General features: G+C 45.1%; 1 protein-coding gene across 1 annotated transcript in view; it reads right to left on the bottom strand.

The window, feature by feature from the left end:
* Window positions 1-333: 333 nt before the first annotated feature.
* Window positions 334-27,775, bottom strand: part of gmds (GDP-mannose 4,6-dehydratase) — a 140,910-nt gene continuing 113,468 nt past the window's right edge. Inside the window, exons 10-11 of the mRNA XM_053431249.1 lie at window positions 2,005-2,073; window positions 334-939 (exon numbers count right to left, since the gene is read on the bottom strand). Coding sequence (XP_053287224.1) covers window positions 877-939; window positions 2,005-2,073 — 132 coding nt within the window. The 3' untranslated portion in view covers window positions 334-876. The remainder of the gene's footprint in view (window positions 940-2,004; window positions 2,074-27,775) is intronic.

Below are 27,775 nucleotides of genomic sequence, written 5' to 3'. Positions count from 1 at the left end.
GGAGGGAGAGAGAGGGAGAGAGAGAGAGAGAGAGAGAGAGAGAGAGAGAGAGAGAGAGAGAGAGAGAAGCCAGACGACCTCTACACAACCTGGACAGACACACACACACACACACACACAAAGACACACACCTGCAGGATGTTTTTTTGCAGCTTTCTTCTTCTGCAGCTCTGAAAAAACTAAAACACACAAACAAACAAAGAAGCAGGAGCCACCAGCTCAACAACAACACACACACACACACACACACAAACACACACCTTCGTACTCATGTGAACTCGTCTTCATCACCGCTTTGTGTGGAATAAAAAAAAAACACACAACAGACAGATGTGTGAAAAATCTCTTTATTGCACCGCCTCAGTAATAAAAAAGCACAGATTCAAGTTCTCCGATCAAAGATAAAATATGTTCTTCACGTTCACCTTCTAAAAAGACAGAATATTAAAATCAACTCAGACCACAATTTAAAAAAAGACATAAATCATAAAAGCATAAATAACCACAGATCCCCCCCCCACCCCACACCCCCCCCACACACACTGACATATACATGATACGGTGGAATGTAAGGCCTCTACGCTGCGTGTCGATAAAAGCAAATCAATCATAATCCCGAGGGACAGACGAGGGACAGACGAGGGACAGACGAGGGACCAACCAGGACCAACCAGGACCAACCAGGAGCAACCAGGGACAAAGGCCACGAGCGGTTCAATCAAACCTCTTCATGAAGACGAGAAAAAAAAAATGATCATTTCATTTGGAAAAAGCCAGGAAAGGTAAAAGCTCAGCGTGACCCTCAGGACACTGGAGTGCTACAGCTGCAGGACGGAGCACACCACCCCCCCCCCCCCCCCCCCCCCACACACACACTCAGGCTGTGGGGTTTGTCTTCATCAGCTCGATGTCGGACACCATCATCTCCGTCACCAGCTCCTGCAGCGACACAGCAGGGGGGGGGGGGGGGGGGGGAGGGGGTCACAGGTCAAAGTTCAGCCACAAACAACCAGCAGCAGCACGGAGGTGAATTCAGCAGTTTGTGTGTTTATGTTGACGACTGATGAGAGAAACTTTCACTGTCAGACTCATAAACTCTCTATTATCTCTGTCTACTGGTGTCAAACCAGTTCATCAAGGTCAGTTAGAGACTGGGTGGTGAATGGTTTCAAACCCAATTGATCCTGTTTCATCACATTTAAAGTTCTGGGCTCTATCTGATGTTTTTAATGCTTTTTATTTCTCTTTTATTTACCATATTAAAAGTGTTTAACTTTCCTATGTTTTGCATCTTTCTCTCAAAATGATCACATGATTACTTTTACTCTAATTTATCAATGTGTCGGAATCCAGGATGTTCATAACTACAGCTTCAGTTTGAAGAATATTAAGTAAAGTATTAAATATTCATATCTGAGACAGAAACTAAATTTCAGCTTTAGTCATCAGATAGAAATTTGGTGACACACGTTTCTGACATTATTATTAATTATTGTAATATCAGTGGAACACAATTAACAGTTTTGATTTTTAACATTTACAATATTATAACATGTAGTATAACACTAATCTGTTTATTCTGTGTTATTTAATTAGATTTAATAAAATCGAGTGTGGAGCTTTAAATAAAAAGAGTAATTTCACTGTAACTTATAAAAAAAAAAATATATAATTATTATCAGTAGAAAGTTGGTTTTCTATTGTTTTCTATGAATTAAATTTGTCCTCTGTGGTTGATGCTTCTTTTAACGTGATCCCTATTTGTTGTGTTGAATTTAATAATTAGAAATCTGTGTTATTATCACAGCCGCTCTCTGAACGTGTCCTGTAAATTCATAACAACAAGCCGACACCTCCACGTCCTCCTGAGTGAACCTTCACTTCTCTCCTCTGTGTGTCCTCCTCATGTTTCAACGTCTCTCTACGCGTGAGTGAAACTTTTCACTTGTTCAACACGGAGATCAAACTTCCTGCAGAACCACCAGGTGTGTTTTCATCGCTCACCTTGAAAGTGATTTTCGGCTTCCAACCGAACTTCTCGAAGGCTTTGGTGCTGTCACCTTGCAGGTATTCCTGTTAGAGAGAAAGGAAAGAGAGAGAGGGAGGGAGGAGGGGTGGGGGGAGGGAGAGAGGGAGGGAGAGAGAGAGAGAGAGAGAGAGAGGGAGGGAGAGAGAGAGAGAGAGAGCGAGAGAGAGGTGGGAGAAAGAAAAACAAATCATCTGTCATGTCTGATCTGGAGGAGAAACCTGCAGCAGCTGATTTGTTACTGATGTAAACAAGCATTGGATTCGACTCAATGTCCGAACTTGATGTCTTCAACAGGGTGCAGGGCAAGGGTGGGGGGTGGGGGGGGGGGATAACTCTCTGTCACACACACACACAGACACACACACATAAAAACACACACGGTATCTCCCCTCTCGGGGAACTGGGAGGTCACAGAGTCTCACTGGCCATCAATCCCCGCTCTCGGCTCCCCACCACCGATCTGTCCAGACGGCCCCCGTCGGTGCCAGAGTATGATGAATTGTGGGACTCTGGTGGTGTAACCCCCCCCCTACCCCCCCTCCCAGGACCCCCCACCAAACCCCACCCCCGCACCCCTCCAACCCCCTCACTCATTTCCCCCCCTGTTGTGTTTTGCACCGGGTTCAAGATCCATGAGACCCGGCCTCGGACCACCAAAGAGCCGGAGGAGGAGGAGAAAGAGAAAATCTTTCCTCCACCGGCTCCTTCTGCTGCTTCTATTTCCATCTCTGTGTTTCTGGGGATTTCATCTTTCATGCATCAGTTTGTGTCAGAAACATGTGTCGGCCTCCTGAGGTCTAATAAAACTCTGCGGTGAAACACGATACTGAAGAGTCTCCTCTTTTTTCAATTAGCTGATACTGTGTGTTTCTTAATCCTGAAGCTAATTCCTCCTCCAGAGGAAATCCTCCTGTGGAAGGTAAACAGAGACTTCAGCTGATGTTTATGTCTCTTCTCTGCTGCTCCGTTAACACTGGGCCTGCTGGGCCGGCCACGTCTTCTCTCTGCACGGAGGCTCAGATCATTCACGTGACCAAAAGGTATCTGGACACACAGCACTCAGTTTGTGGAAACTTGAACATATGAACCAGCATATTCCTGATATTAAATCTAATATCTCACACGTTCGTCCACAAGGTTTCCTGCTGACGCCACTAGATGCATCATCAGAGGCTGAGTCCACCGTCCCTGCCCACGACTACACACAACTTGTGTATCGTTAAACAATTTAAGATATATAAAGTATATTTAGAGTTATTGTCCAGGAAATGTATCTGTAGATCTTACCCACTAACACATACTGGGCTGAACTGGACTGAAATGTAACTGGTGTGCACATGCACAAGGAATTCACAGGAAACAACACACGCACATCTTGGACAGACTTTGGCAGAGGACGAGGATCCCGTGCATGTGCACACGGCTCGTAACGTGAGCGCCTGCCAAACAAGTCCAAACAACTACAGGTCCACACAACCCGCAGAAAGTCAGACATCTCGATAAACTTGTCACTTCCACTTGTGATACAGCGATGACGTGATTGAGGTTTTTACCAAATCAACGAGAAGCTTGAATCTTGAGCTTTGTGTGGATCTGCTGCCATAACAGCCTCCGAGCTCCAACTCATCAACAAGAGCTGTGCAGGGTCCACGATGAGGACTGGGTCACAGTCTGTGTTCCAGTTCATCCCATAGGTGCTGAGCAGGGTTCTCTGCAGACCAGTCCCGTTTTCTTTATGGACCCAGTACACTGGGGCAGTGTCATGTTAAATGGAGAAAAGGTTCTTCCCCGGGTTCCTGACACAAAGTTAAAAACACACCAGATTTCCATTAACTGGAACTAGGACGTCTGACCCAACCTATAAAAAACAGCCCAGGAGAGAATACACTGGGGGCCATAAAGAGCTGGGAGCAGTGGTTTTATCTGACGCTGGACCTCTTGAAAATGTCTGTAGTGGGTGATCTTATTACAGAGGAACGCTCCCAGCAGCCCTGGCAGGGTTCAGCCTGTTAGAGAGCAGGGACCCACATCTCACCGAGGCTCCACGGCGCTTAATCACACACTTACACACAAAGGCCTGAGACACTGAGCACACACACACACATCAGAAACAAGCACAGGCCGGTTCCGTGTGCGAGGCCGAGTCAGAGCTGGAACCCTGGTGGATTCTGGGTGAAGCTCACACGGCTCCCCTGCAGACGGACAGATGAAAGCAGCAGCAGGACAAACTGCTCCTTCTCATGTGAGCCGCTCTGTACATTAATCATATTCATGCTTTTTGGCTCCGGAGCTCTAACTGGAAACATTTTCAGACTAATTACCTTCAGCAATGAGACGTAATTTATTATCTGACTGAATGTAATGAACGGGAGCGACTAACCCCACAATTATATCAAATAATCCACTTGCTTTAGAACCATATTCACTGGAGCCACTGGGAACAATTTGGTTTCAGGTTTTGAGAATAAAAACAACAACTGGTCACGAACACAGAGTTTGATCTGAAGTTAATAATCTTGATTCTGATTCGTGTGAAGCTGTGACATGTTCTCTATACATCTAGTATTGATCAGAGGCTCAGTGTCTTACCTGATATGAGCCTGAAGGAGGCAGAGGCCAAAAATGGAGGGGGGGGGGGGGGGGGGGACATGCATGAAAAGTTGGCTGCCCTGAAGGAGCCTTTGTTTGGATTCTGTCTGGTTTCATATTTTAAGTGTATGAAGTCAAACAAACTCTGAGCTTCTGGACGTAAAAGGACGAGGGGACGAGTGAGGACAACATGTCACTGAGGCTCAGACCAGACTCTTAACTGACCAATCAGAGGGCGACAAACTCCTCAAGCCAAAGCCACACGGAGGAACCGAACTGGACTTTATCCTTTTTTTAAATGAAGGCATGAAATCACCAGTCGAGCAGAAGCTGAGCCAAGACACAGAGAAATCAATGTTGAGAACTATGGAACAAAGTTTAACCGCATGAACGTTCCAATATCAAGGTATTCCAAACCAGAGGAGCTCTGGTATCTATACTGGCATCTTACTGGCACCAGCTTCAGACACAGAGCTCTAACCTGCACCGTGCAGCATCATCATCCTCCTCCTCTTCCTCCTCTTCCTCCTCGTCGTCGTGCCTGGCCATCTCCACCTGAACCTGGCAGGAGAACATCTGTTGAAATGGGACGCTCGCCTGCTAACCACACGGTCCGGCCTCCAGGAAGTTAATCCTGCGCCTGGTCTTTCTCCAGCAGGATTTCTGCAGGTGACAGACAATCTCACCCTCGCTGATCCGTCTGCAGGGCGGCTCAGCGCTGGAATCAAATCCGCCTCCAAACTGCTAACAAGAGCGTTCTGCGGCCAAGTGAACTCACCCCAAACAGAGCATGTAGCGAATAATTCAACGTGAACCACTAACAGATGGGGGCACAATATAATCTTCATATGGATCCGATTTGGAACCAAACCGAACGTTTTGGTACATCCTGTTTAAAGCAGCGCTCGGCCTCTGTCTGAAAATATGTAGCGCTGACAATAACAACTGGTGGAAGGAAAACTGAAAACCTGGCCGTGACAAAACGTCTTCTGAACATTAAACAAGTCAAACTGAAGATATGAACAATGTGAGCATCTGACAGCGTGTTGCAGGATGAACGAGAGACAACAGTCCATAACAGCTGGATTAATCCAGAGGAGCACTGGATGAAGAAAGGGTCCAGCTCCTGGTGTCGACCACAGTCACATCAACAAGTGTTATCGTTTTCTTATGGTATTCTAATCTCAGGTATTATCAAAAAAAAACATAATTCCATTCCCTTAAAAAATGATGAGACGCTACGAGGACGCAATGAAAAACAGAAACTCAACGAGAAAAGTCTGAAGAGTTTCAGGATGGAAAACTGGAGCTGGAAAACAGAATGAAGCAGCTGAGGAGGAGGACTCACTCCACAGCACGGAGATGGTTCTATAACACATCATCAATAAAGACACTGGCTGCATCAATGGGTTGATGACATCAGATATCAAGGTATTTCCAAAAACATTGTTTAACCAATCTAAGAAAACCAGGTCTGAGGTGAAGGTCTCGGGTCTTTCAGAGGAACCAGGACGAGAATCACTCATCCAGCAGAAAACAGATCAGCAATGAGTCTGATGAAGAACTGAAGGTTCTATTATAATAACCTTATAATTTCTCTTTTAATAAATTAAAGTCTTTCAGTATTTCAACCTTAAGTTTAGTTTTTGTGACCTCAGAGATTTTGACGATAATATTCTGTTTATACAAAGTTAGTTTATCTACATTTATTTATGAAAATGTTCTGAAATAAGTATTTTAAATAATTTTATGATTGTATTTCTGTGCTGGACAATTTTTTTTAGCACTTTAAAAAATCTATTTGAAAATCTAGGACTACAGAAACAGAATAGAAGCGTTTTCTAGACCTGCCCTCCGAGTACGTGTGATATCCTTTCCCACATCTCCCGTCTCTCCCTTCTCCCGACACTCGCTCCACTCTAATAAAGACGAGAGGCCATAAAAAATAATCCTTGGAAATGTAAGAGTGAGAGACAAATAGAGTGCGATCATGCTCCATAGAGCACACAGCCAGTAAAAAGGAGGCTCAGAGCAGGCATTTAACGCAAAGGAATTCTGGTATCACTGCGAGGCCTTTCAATAAATCACATGCCACACCGAGGCTGACCCCCCCCGAACACACAAGGGCAAACACACAAACATGTAGCTGCATGTAAACACCAGCACAAGTCGTATGTGAGGACACGTAGAAGGACATACAAAAAATAAAAAAGCTCAATGTCCCTTAATTACATTTGTTTTTCCCGTCTTTCTGGGAACCCTCGTACGGGAGACAGATCAAGCGCTCGCCAAAGCAAAAACAATCCTGTCCTGTCTCTCATGTCTCTGAGGGCTGCACGCTGGGAGACTGTGATGTGGTTTTGGACGTCCAGTAGCGTCTCTGGTATTTGTACAGTAGTGGACATGAGGCTGCAGAGACTTCAAAGAAAATCTGATAAAGCGGCCGAGAACGCAGCGAGAGCCTGGAGCCCACGGCCTCTGTGTCCCCAGCAGACCCAGATGTTCCGACCAGGCCCAGATGTTCCCACCTTTGACCTCGCTGAAGTTTGGATGGAGGAGCTCCGCCCCTGTTCCTGCTCTTTTTATATCCAGGATGAATTACTATCACCAGAGCGATGGGGACGTGAGGAGGAGACAGAAAAAAAGATCTGCTGTCCGTCAGCAGGAACATCAGAGTTCCCACAACGTCTGAAACCTCAACTTCAAGGACTTTTCAAGGACTTTCCAGTCTGAGACACAGATCAAGGTTAATTACTGTTACAGTATTATGGGCTAGAGGCTTTAAAGAGGCCAGAGGACGACTGGAGAGGCTGAGGCTCGAATGTGTGAGCAGCAGACTGTGGTCTCTTGTTTTCTCTGACACAGGAAAACATTGTGTAATTAGAACGATAAAGACTTAACGAGTGGAAGCAGCACGAAGCCTTTTCACCAACAAGAAGTAAAAAATGTTTAATATCTTCTGAAAAACAAACTATGTCAAGCTTTCATGGCCAAATTCACAAAATGTCCCTGACACCTGGTGTGTGAGCGCGTCGAGGTGAAAGAAGAGAAACAAGAAAAGTCAGAAAAGAGAGAGAGGGAGAGAGAGAGAGAGAGAGAGCTTCCTCGCCCCGGAGTCACAGATCTGTCACTGGTGAGTTTCTAACGCACCTCCGCCGGCGCTGCCTCGACTTATCACTTCCTTCAGAGCACACAGCTCCGCTTCAGGAGGGACGTGCGGAGGAGGTGGGGGTGGAATCAGAGCTCTGTGGTTATGTGTAATGTGCATTCCGTTGGTCTGTCTGTTATCACAAATACTCTGCGTTATTATAAGACATAAATATGACCGTGGCAATGAAGGGATTTTGAATTTGAGGCATCGCAGCGTCTCTCAAACTGAGGGACAGGATCGAAACCTCGGCTCTGGACCAATCACACACAAGAAACCCGATGAGTTTTCACTAAGACAAATAGCTTCATGTTATAAAAAAGATTTTATTTTATTTTACCTTTATTATTGTTCCATTTTCCGGCCTTTTTGTAACTTTTCTCTTTTATTAATTATTTCTTTCCCTTGGATCTATAATTTCCCGTCACTTATTCTTTTGGCAACTCATCTGGATTAAATAATAAAATGAGTGAAATTCAATTTATTACTCATCATGTTTCAGTTGTATTTATTAAATCAATGCGTTGGCAATTTATTTATTCAGCTTGATAATAAAGGACATTTGTAGTTTTTATGTGAATGTTACTGGAATACGTTAATATTATTTTTTCTCATTAAACCACTTTTAAGTTAGGAAACTAACTTTTATGGAAAATGTTTGACGTATTTTTCACCATTTGGGAATAAACCTGATATTTTCTGCTTCTTTACTCGTGTGGGTTTGATTCTAATTTGGGCCGATGATGGAGGTCAAAGGTCAACTGTGTGCGTGCCCTCGTGTCACTCTTTTTTCATTGAGCATCACTTAGGTACATTTCAGTGAGTTGTGAGCTGCTGTGTCTGTAGGAATCCAAGACAGTCATTTGCCATTTACAACCAGAGGTCAAAGGCCAGGCGCAGTGTGTGTGCGTGTGTGTGTGTGTGTGTGTGTGTGTGTGTTAGAGAAAGAGAGAGGGAGTGCTGTGTGAGTTATAGCTCAGGTTTCCTTCCCTGACTCCCCATGCAGCTTGGCCAGCACACAATGTGTTAAGTGACCTCTAAAGGGTGGCCCTGTCACCCTGATGAGTATGTACACTCAACACACACACACTGCACACACACTGCACACTCTCACACAGACAGACACACACACACGTGTAGGCCAGCCTAAACTCTAAGAAGAGTAAACTCCATTTGCAAAAGGAGCAAAGGTGGCAAACACACACACACGCACACACACGCACACACACATTGGAAACAACAGGAAACAATTAGCAGAAAGCAGGAAGATGTGAATCTCCACAGGAAAACAGTAAAAGTCAGTTCTGATATTTCAAAACCCAAAACATCACAGACTGTCACTTCACCTCCTCTCCTCTCTCCTCCTCCTCTCTCCTCCTCTCTCTCTCCTCTGGGCTCAGCTGTGTCGATTGCCCTCCATCAGTGCTCATTAAAATTCCTGGGGGAGCCATGTGATAAATATTTACGCGGCTGAGGACACACTCCACACACACTCGAAACACACTCGAGCCGCTGGATCTCACTGCCGATAGTGTTAAGTGCCCAGAGGCTCTGGCAGCGCTTCGGGGAGAGAGAGAGAGAGAGAGATCGGCCGCCCGCTTGTATACGTGAGGCGCTAACTGTCAAGATAACGGGAGGAGGCCGAAGTTTTATGGCCTTTAATCGAAGTTACAGTCACGTTTCTGTGTGTGTGTGTGTGTGTGTGTGTGTGTTCACGTCCAAGGGTAATCTTTTAATGTGTGAAGTTTATGGAAATAACGAGGGAAAATCACACATCTGGATATAAATGCATTTGTGCACACACACAGAAACACACACACACAGACACACACGCACACCGAGTGTAACCACAGAGGAGCTGGACTCCTTACTACTGTTCCACAGAGCTGTTGCCGACCCGCTTCTCCCCCCCCCCTCCCTTCTATTCTATTATTCCTGCGGACGGGAAACAGATCATAATTCCTGGAGTCAGCAGAAAGCTGCAGACTGAGGGAGAGAGAGAGAGAGAGAGAGAGAGAGAGAGAGAGAGAGAGAGATGAATGAGGAGGAGATAGAGAGAACGACAGATAGATAGGTAGAGGGGGGGGAGATGGAGAGAAGAGAGAGAGAGAGAGAGATGAATGAGGAGGAGATAGAGAGAACGGCAGATAGATAGGTAGAGAGGGGGGGAGATGGAGAGAAGAAGATAGAGAGAAGGATAGACTGTACTCAGGTGACTGTTCACTTCCACTGAGGTCAAACTGAAACTGAGCAGTTGAGTCACTTCCAGTGAAAGTGAAATGTGTGTTTAGTCTGTTTGCGTGTTCTGATAATAAAGTTTGGATGAAGTGTGTGTGTGTGTGTGTGTGTGTGTGCGTGCGTGTGTGATGTCAGCAGACATCAAAGGGGAATATAATTTCCCTTCTTTAAACAACATTCTTTACAATCACACTACAAAGAGAGAGTTAGAGAGAGAGAGAGAGAGAGAGATTCAGAGAGCGAGGGAGAGAACGAAAGAGAGGAATAAGTGTGACAGAGGGAGTGAGACAGAGAGAGTGAGAGAATGAGAAAAGGAAAGGGAATGAGTGTGAGAGAGTGAGAATAAGAAAGAGAGAGAAAGAGAATGAATGGAGCAGAGAAAGGGAGGGAGGGGGAGAGAGAGAGGGGGGGGGGAGACTAAATGAGCGAAAGAGAGAGAGGGAGGTAAATCTCACGTGGTCTTATCTTAATTGTTGTACCATCTCGTTAAAGAAGTGAGTCTGGGCCTCGACACCGAGCCTCAGTGTTCAGGTCGATGATGACTGATCGACTTCTTGTTCTGTCTTTAAAAATACTGTTAAGAAAGTTACAACTTTTACATGACATCACAATATGAATAAACTTCTAATATATCGTCCTCTGCGTTCCGCATTATCTATTTAACTATCCTGCTCCTGCTTCTAATGAATAACTTTTCTATTTTGAGACTTAATACACTGGGACTTATTTATACACACATGAAGGTGCATAGTTATTTTTATATAACGTATCATTATCAAATGACTAAAGTAATTCCTAAGTACACGGCAGCGTCGCTCCGTCAAAGTGCCACAGAGCAGGAAACACGAGATCTCCTCACACAGATAAACCACCAGGTCGTTGGTTTAATTCCCTTCTTAAGAAACACTGGACGCACCCGGCTGAGGTATGTGTGGCAGGTCATAATTGCACCAGGAAGATTGTTTGGTGAAAATTTCGCACTTCACTGATGTCAAGGCAACTTTGAAAATAACCTGAGGGTTTAAAACCTGCCTGATCACATGACCTACTTCCTGTTGGGTCAGAGCCACTGTGACAAACCTGAGATATGTTATTATATCAAGAACCGCCGCGAAACTGGATTGTTCTTTTGGAGGTCACCAAAAAGTCTCAGACCAATTTTACTCTGCCAACTCAGCCTATATCAGAGAAACATGCATGTTCCAGGGCAAAAGGGACCCGGGGGACTAAACCTAACAACCTACCAGAAAAACATGATATCAAACTACATCTTCAAAACGATTCTTTTAGTATCAAACTTACACAAATATTAAAACGTACTAGTTTTCATCCAAACCTCTACAATTATGAGCTTTTGGCCCGAGGCCTCATTTCTGAACACGTTGTCGGTGCGGCCTCCTGTAAAAAGACGCTCATAGAATTTTAGGAGAATCTCACAAACTGGACGAATGCAATCAGCCATTCTCGGGGCCTTCTCTCAGCTCGCGGCCCCCTGCTGCTACGCCCCTGTTAGACACGACACAGGTTACATGCCAGATGACGTGGAGGTGGAGGTGATATGTGAGGGGATACAGAGGTGGCTCACTGCCGCACAACGCAGTACAACAACAACACGCACACACAGGGAAGATGATGCATGTGATCTAATTCAGGCCCTGGCTGAGCTCTCATGGGGGGGGGGCTGCTTTAAACGAGGTGGTTCTACACAAAATCTCCTGTCTGCAGCACTCAGCTCCCGACACTCTATTTATTAGTCTCTCTCTCTCTGTGTGTGTCACCAGCTGCTCTCTGAACACATTAACGTGGAACCTCCTCTCGGCCGTCGCTCGTTCTACACATGGGGTTTACCACAGGAGGAGAGGAATCTTTATCTAATAAAACCATTAATATGCACAGAGTTGGTTGAGTCCTTATAATTGCTTCACTTTTGGATTAAATCCCATTTTTTTATCAAATATCTGGAATTGTGAAGCTCTGAATATTAGAATATTAGAGGAAAGTAAAACATTTTCACAAAATCCACTGGTTCCAAACCCGTGGTCTGGACTCCCCAAGAGGTTGGAAGAAAATCTGAGGGGTTGCTTCAAAGATCCAAAGATAGAAACGTGTATTTTACAGAAGTGTCACTTTCCATTGGTTCTGCTCACATCTCATGGACGTGCAGCCGATGACGGGGTTTCAATTTAAAGGGTCACAAGCCAGTGAGCTAGTTATCGTTATTGTTGAGTTAAATGTTAAAATCTTAGGAAGTTAAATAAGGAGAAGCAGATCGGATGATAACATATTTAATATTAACAAACATATTCAATAATTTCAGATTTCTGGGTTCTGTCCCGTCTCATATAGAGATGTGTATAAATTTAGTTTTTTTGTGTTTTAAGACATTAATTAAATGTTTTAAATTGTTTTCCTCAACCAAAAATAATAGAAATCCTATTTTCTGTTCACTTTCCTCTCGCTGCCTGCAGCCAAGGGAAAGTTTTGGTTTTCTTCAGCCAAGTTTTGAAATATCTGTCTACGGGATTTTTTTTTCTTCCTCCTCCTCCTCCTCCTCCTCCTCCTCAACACTATGCGGTGAACAATGACGAAAATCAATAGTAACATCTTTTCCCAGAAACGGCTCTCTGGCTATTCTGGATAATCACACACGTCTCTGAAAAGTTTTCCCTTTGGGGTTATTTCTGTGCTCGAAAGTGGTTTGAGAGAAAAACCGGGCACATGTTGTTTTGCAGGGATCTTACTTCACCGTCGTCAACTTAGCATCTCATTACTGAGCAGATACGAGGCAAAGACAGAGGGAATAGACGGAGTGATAACAGGAGAGAGACCAGGAGAGAGAGGGAGGCCTGAATGGACAAGCCCATCGGTCCTGGGTCAATGGGTTTTAATCCCGGCTCTCGTCCTCTTCTTCCCCTTCTCGTTTCTGTCCTGCCTCTAAAGCGAGGACGGAGACAGAAGGGAAGAGAAAAGGCCCATGTTGGTGTCGGGGGGGCGGGGGTTGGATGACATGAAGGAACAGTCTTCTTTAGGCATCTCCTCCAGAATGGTGCTTCCTCTCCGAGCGGCATTCCACATCTTATCAGGGGCAATAATCTGCTGTTCTCATCGTGCCCAAACAGGGAGAGCCAGAACCTGAGAGAGGGAGAGAGAGAGAGAGAGAGGGAGAGGGGGAGCCTTCACTTCCTCACTCGCTCGCTCTCTCTCTTTCTCTCACACCGACTCTCTCTTTCTACGTCTGTTGGCTGGCGATAGAGTGATAAGGCCGGGAGAAAAAACAGTCTGCCGCTCGGAGGAAGTGGTCGCTCCATCCAGAGCATGCTCCCAAATCCAAAGATACTTCAAAATATTTACTTTCTGCAGAAAACACGCTCCAACGATGATTTGTTGACAAACAGGACCATGTTTTTTTTTAAATGATCTGCGACTCCACAAACTACGTCAGCATGATGCTCGTATTGTTAATGCATCGTGTAAAATAATCCTGGAAAGCAGGTGTGAAGGAAAACACCAGGGGCATCGAACCTGTGGATACAAGTCTGGTTTTATAGTGTTGCTTCATTGTTAATGGTTCACCTGCAGTTAAGCTGATGTTGTGTGTGCCACTGATGGGTTTGTTGCACGGGTCCTTCATGGACTGGCCTTCATGAGACCTTTCTTACAACAATACACTTTAACTGATATGATTCTCAGTTTGTGTAACAGTACTGACGCTCTGTTGGAAACACTATGATGTTTCACACCTCTGGTTTTATTCCTGCTGCTCTGGAAACTGATTTAATCCCAAATGAAAACTACGAACAAAGACAAGTAGATGAAAGACAACAAGAAACGCAGCCGGACACACAAGTTGTAAACAAACCTCCAGTTTAACCAAAGCTAGGATGAGTTTATACAGATGCACCTGATTGGTTTATACTTCTGCACCTGATTGGTTCATACTGATGCACGTCATTGTCTTGGTCTATTCTTTTGTCTTTTCACTCACACATTCTCAACACTTCAGTCGCTGCCTCCGTTGCCTTTGTTTGGCTGAATCTATTTTCAGATTTAAAAAGAAGCAATTAAACGTGGTAGTCGTTTAAGGTCAAACACTTTGCCGACGCCCAATCTCCGATACGTCTCGGGACTTCCCTTCCTTCAGTCACACCTGATGCTCACTTGATTTTACAGTAATTGTACACGTGTGCTCTGGTGTGTGGCAGCACTTTCTCAATATCTGACATCAGACACTGAAACGAAGAGAATCGTGCTGGAGTTGTAAGAAAAGTTGAAAAACTGTTAAAATAAATAAAATTCCTCCAAAACAGAGAAGTCAGAGTAGATGACTGGGTCACATGGACAAGACTCAGCTGATGCCGACTGTAACTTTATCGTATATATATATATCTGAACTAGTGGTCTTGAAAATGTAATATTTAATGGAGCAGTTGTGCTTTTAGTCCGTTTACATTTCAGTATAATCTGAATATATCGTCCACCGTTAGAATCGCACAAAGCAGCGAGTAGGGAGGAGGGACAAAATGATGGACGAGCAAACTCAGAGAATGATTGAGTGAGAAAAAGAAATACATTTAGCAAGAGAGAGAGAGAGAGAGAGAGAGAGAGAGAGAGAGAAACTAATGCAACAGAGCAGCCTCAGGGTTACAGGAATGTGGGGGCTCCTGTGTGCGTGTGTGTGTGTGTGTGTGTGTGTGTGTGTGTGTGTGTGTGTGTGTGTGTGTGTGTGTGTGTGTGTGTGAAACAGAGACATACGAGTGTGTGAATACTGGGGCGACTGAAGTGAGCAACCCCAGAATTAATTACCCAATCAAGATAACAAGCCAGGGAAAGACATTAGAGAGGTCACACTACAATTAACCTCTTAGTCTAAACTGCACACATACACATGCACACGTGCAGACACACACACAGACACACACACTGAAGTCGTCACAGAGGTGGAGGTTCTTTGCTCTAAACACCGAATGACAGACTTGTTTGGATGTTCCATATCTTCCTGGACTGTCTTCTGCTGACTGTGCTTCCCAATGTGCTTTTATTTTGAAGCATTTCCTCTATCACATTATGGAGGGGGGTAGGGGGGAGGGGGGTAGGGGGGTGGGGGGTGTAATAGTGACTCTACCTGTCCCGTCTCACAAACCCTGGCAGAGCCGGCTTGTTTACAGTGGGATATTGAGTGAGTCGGGGGCTCGAGTGGAGTGGAGTCGGATGTGGTTCACACATTCCACCACAGACTCAGATTACACTGCAGGAAACACCGGCCCTGCAACACACACACTGCCCGACTCACTGATTTATAAACATGCTGCTCTATGGGACACACACACACTCACACACACACACTAGAAATCTCTGCGACTTGCTCAGAGCCAGCACTACACCTCCATCCTTCACTCACTGTCCTCCTTTCTTTTCCTTCCTTCCTGCCTTTCCTGCCATTCTCAGACTGTGGACCCGCAGCCCAGCTCCTGTTTTCTCCTCCGCACAATAAAGACGCAGAAACAATAAAGAGACACCACAAGGTGTTTGTGTCGAGTGCGACAACAACGATAATAGAACACATTCATCATTTGGTCTCTCAAACTGACGAGATGTCATTCTGAAATGTTGACTTTATAAAAATAAAGCCTGATTAACAATCACACCCCGAGGCCCATTTTTAAGTTTCTAAGTTTCTTCTCACACGAAAACATTTGGCAAAGGTCATAAATCCAAAATACTATATTATACTTATTTTGTTCACATTTTCCCGGCAACTCTTAATTGTGTTAATAAACAATCAAGAGTGTCCGTGTCCATAAAACCTGGGGGGGGGGGGGGGGGGGGGTTTAAACCACGACTACAACTGTTTCCTACACATGTTCAAACCTAAACAACAAAGGAGGCAGTTCAGCAAACAGTCATTATTCATTTTTGTCATTTAGGTACAGTATGAGAAAGTTGCTTGAATATGTGGAATCATGGCAGAACTGATGCCTCAGTAAAAATCAGAACAGTAACTTTTGAGTTTCAAGAATCTGAAATCCTTTTCAAAAACTGTATTTAGTAGAACTATCACATTATTTATTATTATTTATTTCCTCGCACAGTGGATATTAATATTGTGATATAAGATGACATTTTTTGTGATAGGATATTTTTTTCCATGTGGCCCAGTTTTGGTTGAGTAAGATTTAAGGACAAATTTGAGCAAGTTATAAAATCTTTATAGGATTAAAAGTCTGGAGGCTTTATGGGAAATTTAATCAAAAAACTAATATTCAGAAATGCTGCTTATAGAAGCTGAGATAACTGAAGGAACTAACCTACATTTGGAGGCTTGATAGTTTTTTACCTTCTTTCTTATTACAAAGTTACTCAAAAGAAACAGGTCTGAGTTCAGCCTCTGCTCTGTGAGTCGGACACTCCAGTGGCCATGTCCCCCCCCCCCCCCGAAGCTGCTCAGTGGAGAACTCTGGGTAATGAAGCCCAGCTGGGACGGGGGGGCAAAGACACGGCCTGACATAACTCACCCTTCTCTCCCTCGCCCTGTCAACAGGGCTCCCTCTCTTTCCCTTCCTCCTCGTCTGGCAGGTTTCTCTCGTCAGGCCCGAGCACACGAGTCCCGGCCCACGAGCCTCAGTGCTGCCTTCACCCTAACCCTAACCCTAACCCTATCTGTGGGGCGGACTGTGGCGAGGACGAATTACGGCAAAGAGCTGAAGATACACCTAACCCCCCAAGCACAGGATAAGGCCACAGTACGTGGATCTGGGCAGCACAGAAACAATCAGGCTCTCAGAATGTCGATGGCTGCCTGTAGCCCGGAGCAGAAGTGGAGACATTGTCTTGGCTTTGGCGAGACCATGCGTTCATGCCTCGATAATAACCCACTCCATGCGTCTGTCAGCATCGTTATCAATGCCTCTTTTATATTTGTACACCTTGGTATCCAGCGCGGCTCCACACTGCTGCCATGCATTTCTGCTTTTCTCCGGGAGCAGTACCGGGTCAGTCTGTGGGTTGGACTGCTGAGGGGCCCAGGGTGGTTCCGCTCTGACGGTAGGAGGAAACTCCTTCAGGAAATACCAAACTGCCAGACACACACACTCACTCACACACAATCTCTAGTTCTCTCTCTCTCCTAAGAGCAGAGTTCTCCTGCACGAACCGCTCGGGTCGAGAAGTGCAGCGGTGGACTTTCTGTTTCGGTGCTTTAAGCTTCTAACAAAGAGAAATGCAGCAGAAATCCCCACAGTTCTCTTTGTGCTGTAGTCAAATCTCTTTCAGGTACGGCAGTTTGCATGCTAAGCTGCGGTGTTACACAACCCAGCGTCTGGCTGGAGGCCAGAGTTTTAATGGCATCAGTTACAGCTAACTTTAATGAGTCGGCTCAGTTAAACAATAAATCACTGTAGAGTCAAGTTTCTGCCCCGAGAGCCCAACCTCTCCACTTAGCCTGGTAAAAGCTGATTGAGTTGTTTCCTACTAAAGGAGCCACACAATGAGGTACCTGGATATTAATTAATAATTAATAAAAGCTGCTGGAGTGCAGTCTGCTTCTAATTATTTCAAAGTAGGTCTGCAGATTGTAAAAAGCTTGTTTTTATTAACAGGTTGTTCATGTGCCGGTAGGACGAGTGACTCTGCTCTGGAATCAGGAAATAAACTTGTGACATTAGATGAGAAAGGTTCTTTTAAGTCATTTTAAAAAGCACGTGAAACCAGCCTCAACTTCAGATTCTTTATAAAGCTATTAATGTTGGAGAAGTGGATTTTGAGAATGGTTTTGCTTCTCTGCAGATTCGGGGAAGACGGAAATCATCTAACACAAATAAATCATTCCCTGCTCCCCTGGCATTATTCAAATCCTTGTAGATTAGTGATGACGCAGCAGACCTGGGCTGTTTTGCATGATTTCTGACTGTTGATATCAGGGACACTTGGCTCCTCTTGACGTTGTGAGTCCTGCAGATAAGCTCCCTCTCATTTTCATACTTTACTGAAATGTTAATGAGCTGCAGCAAGAAGGGTCAAGAGAGAGTTATGTGCAGATGCGACTAGCAGCGATTCCCCTCATGGCATCTTCACGTCCGTTATTGACCAATATCACTGATTCTGAAAAAGCTCTTCATACTTTTATAAAGGCATTTAAAAACCAAAACGATGTCACACTGGTGTTTTAGCTCGTGTGACCACCAGCGTTTTTTCCAAGCTTCTCCATCTCAGCCTGCCTGACAGGAGACATGTTGTTATTCTGAGTGCAGTTTGTGATGGATTTGAAAGTTTGTTCTGCTCAATGTTCGGGTTTGTCTGAAAAAACGTGAGTGTGCGCTTTATGTTTGTGTGTTTCCAAGCTGCAGCTCTGTGGCTGACCACAGGAAGCTCCAATCAGCAGCGTGGTGTGGCGGGCGGCTACCTTCCCTTTCCCCTGGTGACCTCCTCCCCACCCCGCTCCCTCCACAATAGAGATACCAGTATCATATTACCAACACGGAGGGTCAAGGGTCAATCCCATTTTTCAGGCCTCTCTGTCCCTCTTCCCCTCACAGATCCTTTCCCAGGGGTTACAGCCTCCTGTCGTCTAACTGCACATCAGTTCACGCGTGGCGAGGGAGCGGAATCCGTCGGAAGCCCTCCGTCTCCCCTCCCACACACTCCCCCCTCCCCCCTCCCTCCTCCCTACAACCGTTTTAGGGTCCTCTTGACAGACAGCTCTCTGATCTCAGGGAGCACTCACACAATGGGATGGACATGTTTAAAACACCCCTGGTACCCTTTGTGTCATTGTGTTGGTGTGTCTCTGTTACACCCCGGATTAAGCCTCCATTCGAGTGCTGTGGGGGGGGGGTCCGGTTACACGGAGGAAACACTGAACCTGTGAAGACCTTCTGCAAAGACAACACGACCGTTTCACAACAATATGGTGAAGCAGGACAAGTTATTTTGGGAGTCCAGGGTTCCAGACGATTAGATCCTTTCCACTGAAGGAATCTAACCTGCAACCTGTGGCTTCTCTTAATCTGAGCCTTGGGAGCCTTCGGGCAGTTCAAGTCAAACTTCACGAGCTGTAGATAAAGTGAAGAAACCAGTTGTTGTACAGGGAACGACTAAAGTGGAATTCCAACTTGTCCACATCCAACTTTTTTCCAATTCCCTGAAATAAATCAACAGCAGTAACTGGAACTGGGATTTTCTATCGCCTCCTGAGCAGTGACGACATTTAGCTGCAGCTACTCGCCCCCGAGGAGGGAGAACGCTGGAAACAAGAGCCTCCATTAAGTTCTCGTCAGGTTCCTGTGGTGGAAAAGGTCTGAATCTGAGCTGCTTGACGGTTGGGGAACTTCAGGTTAGATGAACGTGACACTTTACTGATTGTATCATCTGTAAAAAGGATGAACAACTGTGTTAGAAAACATCTGGTTCTTTGATCAAATCACAATTTCTGTTATATAGATGGATGGAAATCTAATCTCGACATTTGAGCTTTAAATTCCGGTGCACCGCTGCAAACGTGATGCAGATTTATCTCGCCGACTATATTTAAACGGTTCATTTTTCATAACCATAACATAAAAACGCATTGAGGAGAATCCAGGATATACTTAAAAGAAAACTTTGAAATAAGAATTTACAGAACAAAACTTCTTAACCTACTCGATTCATGTGGCTGCTGGTGGACGAGAGTCAAACGAGCCACTTAGTGTGATTTGCTCGAGGCCGCCAGCGGAGCAGTGTCTTAAATCATAGGTTCTATACCGAAGAAAACCGCACCCGAACCCAACATGTGCATGTGGCTGAAGTTCACTCTCCCTCAACACAAATCTGCTTTTGATCAGGCTGTGGCTCCTCGAGAGCATCAGGCTTTTTAATGATATACTTTGACTTTCTATCAAACGTGAAGGGGAGAGCTTAACGTCAGTGAGGCTGACAGGTGATCATTTTCTCACACAAACATTAAATCCCTTCAACTTTACATAGTTATTTAAAACTAGAGTTTTAAGTTTTTGATTTAGAAACCACTTCCTCCTCGGCTTCATTTTTGTCATTACTATGGTTGAGTGTATTTATATCCTGTATGTTATTTATGTAGTCTAAGCTTTTTAGTTAATTCTGAAAAATAAAAGCAATAATACAGTTTGCAGATATGTCTTTGAAAGGCTGCTATTGGCCGATATCATCAGCCAATCATCATATCCACTGGGCTCTAGTATCTAAGTCTGGATCATCAGAAATCAAACCTAAACATCTGATAAATTGGCTGAGAGGTTGAACTGGACACTTTCACACTGTGAGTGAAAATGTTGGACCGCTTCTACCACCTCGTCTTTTATCGTCTTTTCCCCGTCCAGCTCAGTGGAGCCCGGCTGTCGGCCGTGTTTCCAGACAGCAGGATTGTAGGTGAGGGAAAAGTGAATGGCTGTCTTGTGAACCATCTTGGAAAAGGACACCCAATTCCTCCCTAATATACGGAAACCTTTTAAAATAATGCTAATATTTCATGCTTCCTTTTTTTGTGAGAGTACCGTGGGGCCCGGCCCGAGATCCAGACTCAGCCGTGATAGCCCGTTTCGTGTGTCAAGTGCCATAAATTCAGCCGGCGGAGCTCGACAACGCTTGTTCGGTGGATAAATCACGCCGCTCATAAAAGCCATTTGCTTCTTTATGTCCGTCTGGTGTTTAAACATTCACCTCAATCCATCAGCGAGGCAAACTGCTGTCAGAACACTGGGCCTCTCATTACCTCGCGTTTCCCCTTATCACCGGCTTCCACGAAGAGGAATCTGAGGAATCCTGCAGCTCGCTGTGTTCGGCAACACCCAGAACATCAGGGTGAAGCGCAGACACATGCTGCTCTTTAAAAAAAACACAGACTAATTTCTGACACGTACCTCGTAAAATGATCACAGATGCTGTGGCCAACTACCGCCACTGGGAAACACGTGTGGAATAAAACAGAGTCGTTGAGAGTGATGTGTGAATCACGGCTGTGGGATGTTTGCATGTTAATAAAGTCTTACGCTGGCTCCCGGCCGAGCAGCGCCGCGTCCTGTTTTAAGACCTACTGTATATAACAGTATGGGAACTCCACCCAGTGAAAACGGTTGAGTTTGCTGCCTCAGCACTTCTCCATCCAAACAGCTGTGGTTCACTTGGAGGTCTCGGAGCCTCGGCCCCGAGATGGAGCACCTCAGAGAGCCAGCGGTTCCACAACCGGCCCCCTCGCTTCCACCGCCGGCCTCCGACTGACACCGCCGCGCTGCCAGAGACATAAAGCAGGATAATAATAGGTGCTCATTCCTCCCTGTCCTTACCAGCCACGCACTATCCAAAGCCACATTTAACCGAATGATAACTGACGAATGAAGGTGGATGCCTCAGTGAAAAGCCTCAGGTCGGAGAATCCAGCTCCACAGAGTTAGTGGGTCACTGTCTTGGCAGGTCATCGACTCGGTATCACACAGTTTACGACGGCATTAAAAGTCCAAGTGTCCGTTAAAAGGAAAAATTCAGTTTTATTAATGACCCTGGTGTTATTTTTGTGTTTAGTCCATCTTTCTTTCAGGTTATGATAACAGGGCATTTAATCACTGTGTTGCTGGAAAGAGAGAGGGGGGGGGGGGTAGAAACGAGAACACAGGGCATCAACACACGTTCTACTGGAGGTTACCCAGCTCATCATGGGGGAAACTCAATTACCCTGACCAGGTTGTTAACCTGCGCTTGCACAACCGAGGCAAATACAGACGCTCAATGTCAAACTGTGAAAAGTTACAGCAAAGCAATGGATGTTTACGAGGAGCAGATTGATTTCACTCTTATTTCCACCTTTAGGTTGTTTGTGGTCTTTTCGATTTTACCGTTAAGATTTAAATTCTCTGTTGGTTTATCTCACTCAGTATCTCTATTCACGGCTCTCGACATCTTCAGCAGTGAACGTGTGAAACCTTCGTGGAGAACACGACAGGAGACACTCACCTAGTCTGACCTGGTTCAGTGAATTCTAGCTCCGACCCTCTGAGAGACGCACAGAGAGCTGCAGTGATTTTCCACCTCTCGTCTGTCAGCAGGTGACTGATGGATGAGTGATGCTTTTATTGCAGCGGAGTGGAGAGGCATGTTATTTTTGAAACAAGACGGATCTGTTAGAGATGATCGTCCGTGTTGTTCTGCGTACACACGGTTCCTCGAGGTGACTTCAGATGCAAACCGTTGGTAGGAACTGTCTCAGGAAGGAACCTGGTGTTCCTCAGCGCTGGGTGTTGTCCCTCAGGGTCTCATTGTATCTCTATAATCAACCTGCTGGTTAATATCCTCTAATGACCAACAGGGATAAAGGCCACATTAATAAAAGTTCCCCCCACATTGTAAAAGAACTGAATCCTCCTCTAAGTAGTAGGATATAAAACAGCTGAGCGGTTGAGGAGCCTCCTGCGCTTTTTACAAAACCTGAAGAGAATTCCAACTTGATACTGGGAAACTCTGAAAGGGCCTCCATATTTCAGGCTTCATTAAGTAGTAGATATTACACAGTTATGCTGTTAAAATCTTCCGTGGAGCACAGGGACAGAGCTGTATGAGTTACTGCCTGCCAGGAGCCATTATGTCAGCAGCACACAGGTCTGTGGGGCCCTACCTGTTTTTCTCATCGACAGGAGGAAGAATTCGCTCCTTACGGGGATCACACACCGGTTCTGAGACCTCGCTGCAGCTCTAACTGCATCTGAGCACGAGTCGTCTGTCACTAATGTTACTAATATTTACAAGAAGGCTCAGATGGTAAAAGCAGAGAGGTCGGGGTCAAGAGGAAAAAGGTTGTTTAATATCTGCTGAGAAGACGCTTGACGTTAACTCAAACAGAACTCGTCTGGTCTCTTTTTCCAATGTGAGGGCGGAGGCGTCGCTGCAGGGATCCTGGGAGAGGATATATGAGGTAAAACTAAATCTGATGGTTTTCACTGTGCTGCTACTACAGAGCTCGTCTGCCAAAGCTCTATCCACATTGGACTTGGAGGGTACTTTTTACAGCGAAGGTCCACGTGTGCAGAAGTGAGACAGCAGGCAGGGTTTGAAGATGTAGCTCAGGTTCTCAGCTTTGTCTTCCTCGTCCTCTATCTTACCTCAGGCGTACAAATGTCTTATTTACCTTCTTTAAAACCAGGATAGTGAAAGCAGATTTATTTTTCTTAAAGAATGAAGTTCTACACACAGTCTCTTCAGCCCAGAGGTGAAGAATGCAGGTTCCACAGAGCTGCTCATTCGTTAAACTAAGTTTAAATACATGAGCCAAATAAACTCTTGAACCCTCCTTGAATTCCCCTCTTCAGAAGCCTTAAAGTCAGTTTTCCACATTGTCCGACGGTGTCACGTATACATTATGTCTCTGCTTGTGGTTCCAACACTACATTAAAACTATATGATGCTTTTAACCCACGTGAATTATTCAAACCGCCATTTTTTTCATGACTGCAGCATTTTATACACATTTTCCCACAGTTTTGTCTGACATGGTTTATGTGTCTCCGGCTCCCGGAGCCCCGACTGCAGGTCAAACCAGGTTCTGTGGGTTGGAACAATCGTCCCTGTTACGGTTCAGGAAAAGATTTACGTTTTAAAAAAAAAAAGTAACACGTAATATGCACGTAATTTACTGGTCTGCGTGCGTAGATAATGGACCCGTGGATATTTGTTTGATTGAGTTTTCCTTGGTATCGTGAATACCAGGACAAAGATATTTGAGGAGCAGCAACATATGAACGATCTGAAGAATCAGGCTAACTGGGCTGATAAGTGTGTTTGAGGAATATCTGCCATGCTCCTGACATTGAGTCCTTTTCTGGCACCAGCTCCTCCTGCTTGCAAACGCAATTACAAATGTCAGCCGGCGAATCCAGGATCAGTTGCATATTTGAGTTAATCAGGGCCCTGAGAATACATCCGTGCCTCAGGTCAGAATATTTGGCTTCGACAATTTTTAGTTATGATTATCGTTTGAAATTCCCCTCGAAGGTTTTTTACAATCTGCACGGCGACAATCTGAAGCTTTGAACCTATGACAAATGAAGAAAGAGGGATTTATCTGTGAGGACGGACAGCAGACAGATGATGTGAGAAAAAGAATATGACTGAAATAAGAATAACGATATTTCAAGCGTAGTTTTCCAGTCCGTCCTGCAGCCACACCATCAGATGGGAACTCAGCAGCAGTCTGGCCTCCAGGTCTTTAGAGTTGTTAGCTGTGTGTTAGTAGCAACCAGCAGCGATGGGCTGAGACAAAGAGAATAAAGCTGCTTGAAGAATTCATCAAGGTATTGTTGTTGTGCATATTTCTGTTTTGGGTGCGGGTGACACAGTCGCTGAGCTGCCAAGCGACTGATGTGATGTTACCTGTTACTTTCCATTCGACATTGTTTAACTTAACGCATGGATTTTTCTCATGACTTGTGTGACAGTGTTCCACCAGCTGCAGTGGCTCTAATTGGGATTTTGAATAGCTCAATAATTTCCAGTTTGGCAGCAACAGGTGAAGTTCCTGTGTCTGTCTTTGTCTCAGGTCCCATCTGTGGTGGCCATCAATAGATGTGAGAGGCAGGAGATCACTAAGGGACACAGGGCAGGGAGGTCACACACTTCATCACACTCTTCATCACACACTTCCTCACACACTTCCTCACACACTTCCTCACCCACTTCCTCACACAGCCAGAAGGAATGCATTAAAGAAGATCTCTGAAGATGTCTAATTAGGTCAGTGATCAGAAAAGGTCTTTAAACTCAATCAAGTAGATGAGTTCTCAGGTGCGTCCCTGTCATGCAGGACCTTAGCGGGGGTGTGTGGGGGTGGGGGGTGGACTCCACTTGCCAGTCACAGTAATCAAAGGTTACCACCACACCCAGTGTCCTTGTTCCCCGGATCAGAGAAGCCATTGTCTGAGGCTCCTCATCCACTGACGACAGGACGAGTGTTTCTGGTGAATTCTGATTCGGCGTATCGCACTTCTCTGGAATGACAGAGATCTGACGCAAGAAGGAAGTTCAGGACCAAGACTTACGCACACTGACGGACAGGCAGTTGACAGATCTCGAGGTGTGGTGTGTCACAATAGGTTTATTTTTAGGGGGTTGATTTGATTCATACCTTCGGCCCGGATACTAAAAAGAAACAGGCAGAGCAACTGCTCCGTCAGAATCTCACAGGTGTGGATGCGTTCCACATTTCACACCAGTGTCTTTTTTTATCCGCTTTTGACGTCAGTTCTGCTTGTGACTAGAAACTTTGAACTCGCTTGTGTCAATAAATAAAAGAACAATGGCTCCGCGCAGCAGCAGCAGCAGCAGCAGGTCTGAGATCAGATGCAGCAGCAGGATGTTGTACTGGGTCACAGCGAAGATAAGAGCAGGATTTATTTGATCAGCGTCTTTCTTCTCCGTGCATGAACACAAAGATAAATCCAAACCATGCACTGACCGTGTGTGTTTTTTCTGTTAATGCCCACGACGCACACACACACACACACACACACACACACACACACACACACACACACACTCTGCTGCACACAGGCCCGTGCAGCAGCAGTGGTATGTAGCACTCCCGCTTTTGCACATTTGTTTGTGCCGCACAAGAATAAACTTGCATAATCGGTCATGGTTTGACGGAACATGAGTGCACTGCAGGGAATGCTCCTACGTGACTCTCCCCGAGCCTCATTTGCATCCGAGCCTCTCGATACATGGGAACCTCAGAGGGTGATCCCTGGCTGTCAATCAAAACACACCACAGAGACAAGGCGCCGCCCACTAATGCCACCGTAAACCGCAGGCATGCCAGTGGGATGATGCAAAAATTATTAGCAGATCAACTAATTTTGACAATCGATTTAATTATATAATTAATTTAAAAAAGGTTATTGATGGAGGAATATTAAATAGATTAAACTACTTGGAAGTGAAGCAGCAGCGCCTCTGGCTAACATGCCTCACAGCTGCCAAGCGCGCAGATGGAAATCCCTGTTAATATACACAGAGGAATTCTAGCTATAGACGGCTGAGAGCACTGAAGAAGTTCCACTTGATCTTTATTAAAGATACAAGCGCTCATCTGCACCACTACTCGTTTTTAGGTGTTTTATTCAGCTCAATATTTAGATTTTTTAATTAAATTCAACTAAGCTAACTCACAACATACTTTATATAAAAGCACTTTACGTGACAGGTTGTAAACACTTGGTGACAGTGGAGAGAGAACTTCAGCTCCACCTCTGACAGAGACTCGGTGTGGGCGGCCGTCTGCCTCGACATGTTGACGGGAGAGAAACGAGGGCGACGCCGTGACATGACAGACGGGCCCTGCTACTGTAGCTGCATCACAGTGATGCTTCACACCAATCACATGTGACACTGGATTATATAACATGTCTTTGATTCTGAGACATTTTACGAACACGTATTAACTTGTGTACTTATGGAGATATTATTATTTCCCCCTTTGCTGAGGAGGTTGATTTGCCTGCATTTGTGTGTCTGTTATTCAGGAGGATTAAACTAAATCTACTGGACAGATTAACACAAAACCTGTTGGTAGAATGTGGTGTGTGTCAAGGTATTACAATCTGGTGCAGATCCAGATGGAAGCGTCAGATCCAGGAATGTTTTTGACTTTGTTTTTAACACTGCAGGGATCAATGCACATGCCAGCTGATGGAGAGATAGTTGTTTGTGGGGCGGTTAATCTCACCTGGGCAGACGTTCATTCCTGTTGCATCACTGTGACTGAGACAAAGACGCGAGTGCAAAAGGCTGAGCCGAGAAAATGTCAGTGGAAGAGTAATGCGAGAGTCTGACGGCATCGAGAGAGATAAAGACAGATTGAGAGACAACTTCCCATTTATCACCACTCGTCCTCGTCCTCCTCCTCTGAGTGAGTGGTTGGACAGAAACCACAGAGCTGTCACTCAGCTCCCATCACCTCATGCCCTGCAGCGACACATGAACTTGGAAGAATGACGGCCGGGCTGCATTAGTGCGGACACGCACAAGTGTGTACGTGTAGACACACAATAACTCTGCCTTGCATGTATCAGACACAGACACACACACACACTCGCCTACATCAACAATTAGGGATTCCTACGAGACGAATATGCTTCTTAAATAAATATCCATCATATTCTAACTTGTTAAATAAATCACAAATACATTAAAATTCTACTTTATTTCCTAAAACCAAATTAAATCACAACACTAGATATATTTCTGACTATAAACCTAATATTAAAATATGTTTGTATGCATTTTAAAACACTACAAACTCAACACATTATCCTGCAAAGCTGGTGAGTGTATTTAAACTGTGAGGCACTGACACCTGAGAACAGCAGAGGGACTGTTATGAGTTTGACTCTCTGATTTGAGAAGTTCACCAACAGCAGCTACAGCAGCACAATGTGCTCATGTTCAACAAGATCAACGCCTGAGAGCACAGGAGCTGATTCCATAAAATAATCAAATTTAACTGGACCGGCTCCGGAGACGACCTCAGTGTGATTTGCAAAGACAGAAGTCAGTGTTTTACAGAAAGTAGAAAGTGGTGAAGGAGTTTGAAGATGAATCTGAAGACAAGTTGAAGCACATAAAACAAAGGGAGGTGAAACTTATCTCTACATGAGGTCAGCTTTATAAGATACAGTAAACATGATGCACACTACAGTAAACTGCAGGCCTCTGAGTCAGAGTTGCAACAAGTGTGATCCTCCTTTGAGTTGAATCCTCCTCAGCTCCTCAGCAGCACG

This window comes from Pleuronectes platessa, chromosome 9, assembly GCF_947347685.1.
Source record: "Pleuronectes platessa chromosome 9, fPlePla1.1, whole genome shotgun sequence".
NCBI classification, from domain to species: domain Eukaryota; kingdom Metazoa; phylum Chordata; class Actinopteri; order Pleuronectiformes; family Pleuronectidae; genus Pleuronectes; species Pleuronectes platessa.
Note: the sequence above shows the minus strand (reverse complement) of the source record. Positions and strands in the feature narration are given on the sequence as shown.